The sequence below is a fragment of the Arachis ipaensis genome, chromosome B2 (assembly GCF_059453495.1).
Source record: "Arachis ipaensis isolate K30076 ecotype BB chromosome B2, ASM5945349v1, whole genome shotgun sequence".
Lineage (NCBI taxonomy): Eukaryota > Viridiplantae > Streptophyta > Magnoliopsida > Fabales > Fabaceae > Arachis > Arachis ipaensis.
The window spans coordinates 23,613,087-23,622,556 of record NC_142437.1 but is presented as its reverse complement, the minus strand read 5'-3'; the positions used below and the strand labels follow the sequence as shown (position 1 = coordinate 23,622,556).

Below are 9,470 nucleotides of genomic sequence, written 5' to 3'. Positions count from 1 at the left end.
CCTCACTTCTCTGCATTCTCCATTATCTCTATTTTTTATTATGAATCTGTTTATGTTATATTGTTAATTATAACTGGTTGAATTATAAATTTGTTGAATTTGTAGATTTATTGAATTTTTGTTGATGATGTTGTGAATTTAGGGTTGCTAAATAGGGAATAGAGAGAGTTTGAAAGCCTCTATAATGAAATTTTGTCTGTGTATGATATTTCAGTTAACGCTGTTACTGAGATGGTGCCTTATACTTCATTTATTCAGTTATGTTACTCTGTTTAATTGTAAATACTGTGGTTCTTTGACCTCTTACATTACTGAGATTCTGACGGACTCTTTCTCTCCACTTGTGTAGCTGTTCTTGATATCATTCTATGTTAGAAAGTCAAACAGAATATGTCATTGTATGTTAAGTTAAGATACATTCTCAAAGTTATTTCAGCTGTAGCATGGGTGTTTGTTCTGTCGGTTACTTATTATGCATGTTCATGGGATAATCCTCCTGGGTTTGCTCAAACCATCAGAAGCTGGATTGGAAATGAAGCGAGTTTTCCTTCATTGTTTATTTTGGCTATTGTTATTTACTTGTCACCGAATATGCTCGTTGCTGTATTCTTTCTATTCCCATCTATTTACCAGTTCCTTGAGAGGTTGAACTATAGAATTGTTATGCTAATGATATGGGGTCACAGGTAGGCAGTAAACATAAATAAATCAGGGATGAGGATATTGGCGTAAACATAAATAAATCTACACAGCTTTGGATAAAATAGAGTTCAAGCCAACTCTCACAACTTGATAAAACCTCAAGTGAAACGAAAAACCTATGGCCTTGTCTTAATGCTTAAGCAAAACTCACAATTCCACTGACTTTTACAAAATCTAAGGTCTAAAATTAGGATGTAGCTCCATATTTGTCAGATGAAAAATAATACTGTCATTTTAAAATCACTCCTTAGATATAGTTTATAGATTATTATTATTGTGTCAAATTAAGATACTATTGTAGTAGTACTAACTAATTTTATGTCTATTTTTGTATTAGCTATCTTTAGAATTTTAGATTTGATTGCTTTTAAAATGTTAGTGAAAATATGTATTTTAATTTTTTTAAATTTTTTACTATTTTATATTTTTTATTTATGTAAAATCGATTTTACCGGTTCAACCAATAATTTATCAATTGAACTAATAAATCAATGAACCAATAATATGACTGATTTAATCACTGGTTCAGTTCTTACAACTATGCTATAAATTCTAATAATTAATAGTTACCAAAAATATTTATTAGTTATTAACCACTACAGTAATCACAAAAATTACTTACATATACGTAGAAAACATTCTATAATATGATCTACAATACGTGTTATGTCACATTTTTCCATATTCGTATTTTCTAATCTCTACAATAAAAAATACGAATAATTAATGATAAGATATGATAACTTTATCATATTCACTAGTGATTAATCTTTTATAATCAATATTTAAGAATATATATTGAACATTAATGACAAGTTTACTCTTCCTAACATAACAATTAGTAATAATACTATTTTTAACAAATATTCAAAATAAAACTAAACTTAATTAACAACATATGCTATTAATTAATAAAATTGTTATTTTTTTAATTGAATATTTAAAATAAACGATAATTACCTAAAAAATATACCCTAAACAATAATATTAATAGTTGTGTGTTTTTTTTGAAACATTTTAAACAAAACTAAATTTGGTAAAAATATATGCTAAAAAATTCATAATATCAATTCTGTTTTTTAATAAATAATTAAAATACTAAAAATAATTCAATTTTATTATTAAATATTTTAAACAAAAATAAAATAACTAAAAATATAAATTATTAGTGATTGAGAAGAAAATATTTTGTTTTATGTAAAATAAATAAATTTCTAAAAATAAATCCTAATTTTGCTAAATTTTTAAAAACCTAAATCACTAAAACACATATACTCACAGCTATTAACTACATAATTAATTAATTAATTAACAATATACAACTAACAACAACTAATTAAAACTAATACTAGTATTAGTATTACTACTATAACTAGCTAGTAACTACACCAACAAAATCCTATTTTTTAGCTACTTCTACTCAATCAATAACAAATAATAATAAAAAAATTATAAAGGTTTTTTTTTTTTTTTTATATATACTGAAGCATAAAAGAAATCAATAATACTAATTAACTACAACTACTAAATACTAATACTTAACTACAACTACTACTAATAATAACAATTAACTACAACTACTAAGAACACTTACCTGGTTGAGTGAATATGCTGCTTCTTCAGCGCCGTTTTCTTCGAACAATGTGGGTGAGGAGGAGTAAAAAAATTTTGAAAGTAAAAGTTGTTGCTGGGACCGCAGAAGGAGAAGATTTGAAGAAATGAAGATGAGTTCCACTGCTAGCTCAATCATGCAAGGAGGAGGTCAGAGTCACATCCACGTGTCACACATACACGTAAAACATTACTGCTGTTTTGAACACAAAACGTCACCCACCTATTACAACAAAACGTTACTGCTGTTTTACGTGTCTTTATAGGAATATTTTCTTTACACAAAATATCAGTTAAACGGCATCGACGTTTTTCTCTTGGTAGCCATTTTGATAAAGTTGGCAATTTTAACTTTTTGTAAAGATATTTTTCATTTTATGGTTGATATTGATTTAAAAGCGTGTCACTAAAAGTGTTGCTTTAAAGAGAAAGTGTTACCCTTAATCGTTAACTTGGCTCTGATACCAATTTTTTAAAGTCGACTTTTCTTTTAATTTCTTTTTCAAAATTTCTATTAACTCTTCATATTTTACTTCAAATAAGTTTATAATTTGTATAGATTCAATTGGTGGTGCTTTATTTAAATAATTTGCAAATTTATAATCTAAAGTATTGACCATTATTTTTCTTGTATGATTATTTATTACTAGTCCTTGATTTATAATTCTGATTTTTATAGTTTTTCAATCTTGTTTTAGTTTATAATATTCTTTTTTGCATGGATTATTGTATATAAAATCTTTTATCTGTTTGTCTTTTTCTTTAATATAATTTCTCAAATCTTCAAAAACTTCTTTTATTTCTACACTTTCTGTTGTTTCTAAATATTTTTCAACTTCATTCTCCATTTTTTCTTTCAACAGTTTTAATTCTTTTAAGTCATAATATGGTTTTCCAGGTATTTATAAATTTTTTAAGTTTAATTCCAACTTGTTTATATTTATTCTTATTTCTATCCTTTTTATTATAAGGTCATCAATTTCGATCTGAAGATTATTTAATTCCCTTTTATACTCCTTTATTTTATTTTTTAATTTTTCCGCCCTTTTTCTTTTTATTTTATTTTCTGGTTTTTCAATCTTTTTATGCTTCATTATTTATTTTAGAATTTCTGCAAACTCTATCATCGATTCATCACTATTTTCTAGAGATTCTATTAATTTTTCTAGCTCTTCAACTTCTCTTTTCAACTTGTCATAAATTATTTTTAGAGCTTCAAATGCCCTTTGATTTATTCCAGAAAATTGTAAATAATTTAAACGATTTTCTCTTTCAAAGAGCTCTTGTTTCTTGTCTTGATAAGTTACATATATTTCTTCTTTATTTATTGTCATAATTTAGTGTTTAGGGTTTCATTTAATTTTTCGATCTTTTTTGTTAATTCTTTTATTTCAGAATTTTCTTCTTTAATTTTTAACTTAGATAAACTTAAAGGGCTATTAATTTTAGATTCTCTTACTTGAAAATTCGATGAAACTAATTTTCCTGATGGTTCTTTTAATAATAGAACTGGGTTTTCAATAGCTTTATATTTTGGTATTTCTGTTTTTACAATTTTCTGAAATAATTCATCGACATAAATTCTTTCTCTGTTTTTAAATATTATACTATGATGGCTATTTGTTAAAGCATAATTTATAGCATACGTAATTGAAAATGGTTCATCATTTTGTTCCATTAGATTCTTTCTGTGAAATTTATAAGCCAAACTTATAGATCTTCCAAGATTTTCAGTTGATAAAGGTATAGCGTATCCAAGATGGGCATTGAATTTAACATTTACGTTTGCCAAATTTCCATGAACAATTCCAATTATTTGATCTATTGGGTCATCAGTAATTCTTTTGTCACAGATTGCTAGGCTTATTGGAGAATTAATTCCTTTCATATATGTAGATTTGATTAAGACTTGTATAGTACTAATATGAATCCATCCAATTTTGGATCTTTTTTGTTGATCCTTAATTTTCTCAATCTGTTTACTCAATTCTTCATCATTTATCAAAGCTATTTCAAGTTCTCCATTAGCGGATTTTATCTTTATAGGGGCTTCAAGTTGAATTTTTCCATAGTATATTATGTTTTTTCTATTAAAAACTTCTTTTAAAGGATTTTGTTTATTAAAATTTTCATTTGATTTGAGATTTAATTCTGTTTTTAGAACAGCCTGTTTTTCATTATCTAATAAAGCAGTTAATCTATAATAATCAGATTCTTCTGTTAATTCTAAACTTTCTAAATAATTCATAATTGAAAGACTAGGATGAAGATGTACCTTTCTGGAGAAAAACTTCCTTTATTTAGTATATTTTACATAAGGTGTTTTTATCTCCAGAGGGGAGATTGTAGATACTAACTCCAGAGGGGAGTTTAGAACTATTTTTCCCTAAGGGAATTCTTCCTCAGACTATAGAATCGCCTCGGCAGCTTCCTCCTTGCTCTCCTAGCATATGAGTACTCTAAGCCTTCTGCTTTCTATTGTCTGATGGTTCTACAATTGCCTAAGAAACCTATTTATAATAGTTGGGTTTGATGGACAATTCCCATCCTTACCCTTCTTATGACGTCATTGCTTACGTCATTGTTTGTTATCTTGCACCAGCTACATTGTTGGTGCTTTATGACCTAAGTGCTTACGTCACTATGCAATAATGTTGAGAGATGCTTCAGATGCACTGTCCTCCTCTTTTATCATGTGACCTTCAGATGCATTGTCTTCTTCCTTTATCATGTGGGTTGATTCTGTTTCATTATTGCTTTCTTCAGATATTTCTGAGGCACATAGCTGGCACTTGTGGTCTTCTCTGTCTTTTATCAAATAGCAGAGATTCCTCTTTATCCCTTCAGGGAGCTTTTCTAAAAGTCCAGATAAGTTGTAGAATGCTGATTCAAATTCCACCAAGAGTCTCATCTCTCTTTCTTCAATTTCATTTCTTTTACTGGACACAAGCAGAGTATTTCTACTTTTATAATTAATCCTTGTGTGAGATTCCTTCGTTATTTTTTGAGTTCTTTCAAAGACCCTTGCTAATGTGCTGGCTAGCATTCCTTCATGACTGTAGATTGTTAAATCTTGAATCTGATCAATTGGCTGAAAATTTCCTGGGAAGACTGACATGAATATTACTTGGTGTGCTGGAACCAAGCATTCTTCTTCTTCATTAAAAATAGGTTGACTGTTTGTAAATTTTAGGGATATATCCCTTGGATTTACATTGTCAATCATATTTTTAAATCTCTTTACTGCATCAACGAATCCTGCAGGAAACTCACTAATAATTTTTAGATCATTAAAAATTAAAATTGTATCAATTAATCCATACTGGAAAAACTGATAAGTGTCAGATGGGGAAGCATTGTAACACCCTAACTACCGAAGCTCACACTTCCGGCTGCGCGACTCTGATAGCTCGGACATTACGACGACACTTATACTATTTAATACTAAAATATGAGCCTATTTAAAACTTTAAACCGCAATACCGCTCCCAAAGATACTTTCGTTCGATAACGTACATTCATAAATATCATTCAACTTACAACAACTCATAAAGAGTACATCCATATATATACATAAATATATATAAATAATATTACAAACAATAATCAATACAATTCCTATCCCTCTTACAGATTATATCAAGATAAAGGCGAGGGTACAATAAACCATAGCTAAAACAATACAGAGTATCACAACAACAATTAAATAAGCTCTTCGTAACTTCTGCGCCCTTATCCTGAAAGGGGAAAAATGTAGGGGGGGTGAGAACATCATCCTCGAAAGGGTTCTCAGTAGAGGGTTTTTGGGAATTACTGTAATAGGATACATGAAGATAAACCGTACCAGTGATTCATAACCATCTTATGCCTCTTTTCAAAAACAACGGTTTACAATGAAAGTAAAGTCGGAAATCTTTTCGGAAAGAAGAACCGTTCAATTCTCAAAAACTCAAAAGCCTTTCAAAACGGTTTATCTATGCGGAACCAAAATAGCCTTTCATAATTTTATTCCAAACCAGAAACACAAAACCGAAATCAACCATCAGTTCATCTCTTTTCAACCATGGCCCTAGGCCCAAACAATCCAACCAACAACCAATCACCACAATCCAACAGAGTCCCAGATGCAAGCACAGATAGGAAGTTCAAGCACAAACAAACAGTTATTACAAGTAGAACAGTTAGCAATTAATTACATAGGCAAACCAAGTATAATATGCACACCCAACCAATGTCACACAAATGCATATGATGCATGCCTGTCCCTAGTGGCTGATGATATCATCTGTTGGTTATATAGCCAACCCGACACGTCCTGGTAGCTAACCATGGACAGAAACACCCCTCGCGGAGCAAGTAGGTTTGAGCTACAACCCCATTGCTACTACCCGCTCAACCCAGAGCCAGTGGAACAACCACTACTGCGGCTACTACCCAAGCGGGTGTTTAAAAGCTCAACCTGGAGCGAGTGGAATCACCACTACTACCGCTACTACCCAGGCGTTACAATCTCTGACCTGGAGCAAGTGGGACGAACCACAACCCTTGCTACTACCCAGGTATCTCAAGCATATATTCATTCAGTCCCAACCATGGATCAACATCCATCTTAGCCATCCGGCTTAAATTCATAATTCATAGTCAGCCATACGACCCATAACTCATTCGGCAATCAGCCATAAATCAATATCATACACAGCCATTCCAGCTCACGGTTCAATCCAGAACCAGCCAATATTCATAATCATACACAGCCATTCCGGCCCATAACAAAACAGCACTTCCTCCATCCAACATCATCAAATTCATAAAACCGGCATTTAAGCCATAAATCACTTTTTCTCAAATCGCTTCACTTTGAAATCAAGTTTCAACTCTTTTTAGCCTTGGCTTTAGAAATCTCGTTTCTCAAATCATCTCAGGCTCATAAGCCAAATTTACTCAAAGTGAGTTCCCTTTTTAAAACAAAGCCACTCTCGGCATTCTCTTTCCAAAACTTCCAAGACCATGGCAAGTTAAGGATTTATTTCAAAGTATTCAAAATCACCCATACAACAATGGGATTTCATGACAAAAGTTTCTCGGCAGAGTCCCAAGTCTTTAGGGGAGAATAACATAACTCATTTCGCCAAATTCATTTAAAATCATTAAAACGTTGGCTTTCTGATTTGAGTAAGCAAATAGGATCTAAGCCAAACCGAGTCATGTAATCATTTACTTCTTTTAAAGCCGTTTCCTTTACTTAAGCAAAACCGACTTCAACCCCATGATAAATTCTAGAACGTTTCAACTGTTCAAAATTGTTTTAGTCTTGCAAGAATTCAGAATTCAAAGAGTACTTAAACCTTTCTCAAAACATTTCAAAATGAAACTTGTCAATAGACATTCAGGTTTTTTCAAAGTCATTGAAACTTCTTTAATTGAAACCCCCAAGTCAAATTCAAAGGCATAAACCCTTTTCACATTCAAATAGCTTTAAAACACAAGTTTCATCTAAATAACTTTCTCCTAAAAGAGATACAATGCCTTTCTTAAGAAGCAAGACTAAATCACAATTTCCTCTTTACTAACTCATTTCGAAAACATGAATCATCCTTTTCTTGATAATTCAAATAAAATAGTAGAAGTATTTAACTCATCATTTTCCAGACAACATTTCAATAAAGACTCGGATTTTATAGAAATTTCGGCAGCACCTCCCCTAAAACTTGGACTTTTGCCACCCGGTTCGGGTCCCAATTAAACTGTTTCTCATTCCTTTTCAACAGCTCAAAACCAGAAATCAATTCAAAAGCAAGCTAAATCCAACAGTCGCCTCAATGGCATACCTCAAGGAAACCATTTCAAAAATCAACTCAATATCAACCGATTTAACTCATTTATAAAGCTTTAAAGAATCGGTTCAGCAATAAATCATTTATCAAAACCAGAGCAATTAAAGCAACCCAGGCTGAATTTCAAGAGCATTCTATCTTTCACATCATCAAAATAATTGACTCAATTCAAACCAATCCTCAACGGATTAAACTCATTTCAAATATTTAAAGAATCAACTTCAAACATTACATTTCACAAGCCACACAACAATTCAGCCAAGCCAACATCCATAATCATTCGAGTCAATCAAATAATCAATAAGGCAGATACAATCACTAATTACACCCTATCTCACATTAGTATCCATATGTAATAATTCCAATAATAAACTGTAGTTTTCGGAAAGCGCCCCTACCTCAAAACGCAAGCCATAACCCAAACTTGTTAACTGATTCCTTTTTGCTCAGCCCGAAATCACCGACAATTAGAACCTCGGCCCTGCTTGCTCCCTCTCGAAAGCAGAAACAGCTACAAGCGGCATAAACAAACCGAATTCTACCTCCTAAAACCATTAACATCGCAATCACTTTACTACACGGAACATAACACCAACGCAGGGCTTTCGAAAATTGAACATGCTTACCGGAATGAATAAAGAACGGCTGAACCGAACAGCGGCGGTCTACAAACCGGTTCGGTGGCAGCTTTAATCGTGACCCGCAATTACCGGAGCTTGACCCTATGATACAAAACCTCAGAATCTCTGGCCAAACATTACAGCATATTGATTTTCAAGAGCTCCGGAATGAAAATGCTTACCGTGAGAAAGGATTAAAGACTGAATCAAACTGAAGAAGCTCTGGTGATGGTTCCGGCGACCACAACAGCTTCTCCGGTAGCGACAACGTAACTTATGACAGCCACTTCATTAAATACAACAGTTTCAATGACAGTTTCAGAGTAATATTGAATTGGCAGAACTAGGAGGAACCAGAAATAGGGCAAGCTCACCAAAACGTCAGCGACCAGAAATTCTGGTGGCGGCAGAGCAATTCCGGCGGCATAAACCGCAGCAACGGCGCGGATCTCCCCTCCAGTGGTGACGTAGGTAGCTTCCGCGCGACTCATCCCTTTCCCTCTTCTCTGTTCGCAGCTTCAACGGCGGCGGCAAGGGACGGATTTGACGGCGGCGACGCGACGGGCTGGTCAGTCAGTGACGACAGCGGAGATGCACGGCAGCGCAGCTCCGCGCGGTGGGTCACACTCCCCTCGCGTGACAGAGACGCGACGTCTTTGATGGCGAGCTCGAAGGGTGACCGGCGCGGCGGCGGTGATCGCGA

General features: G+C 32.9%; 1 protein-coding gene across 1 annotated transcript; it reads right to left on the bottom strand.

Annotated features, from left to right (window-relative positions):
• Window positions 1–8,546: 8,546 nt before the first annotated feature.
• On the bottom strand, window positions 8,547–9,258 carry LOC148573310 (uncharacterized). The gene is made up of 4 exons (XM_088504488.1): window positions 9,142–9,258; window positions 8,950–9,040; window positions 8,774–8,869; window positions 8,547–8,692 (listed from the first exon to the last, which is right to left on the bottom strand). Exons 1-4 carry the CDS (start codon window positions 9,256–9,258, stop codon window positions 8,547–8,549), a joined length of 450 nt encoding a protein of 149 aa, XP_088360614.1.
• Window positions 9,259–9,470: the final 212 nt, after the last annotated feature.

Excerpts from the sequence above, each read along its gene's own strand:
- LOC148573310 (XM_088504488.1), bottom strand. The coding sequence starts at position 9,258 with ATGAGTCGCGCGGAAGCTACCTACGTCACCACTGGAGGGGAGATCCGC. Across the intron at positions 9,041-9,141 it reads TTCTGGTCGCTGACGTTTTG|TTACGTTGTCGCTACCGGAG; the intron begins GTGAGCTTGCCC and ends GGCTGTCATAAG. Across the intron at positions 8,693-8,773 it reads GCCGTTCTTTATTCATTCCG|GAGGTAGAATTCGGTTTGTT; the intron begins GTAAGCATGTTC and ends TAATGGTTTTAG.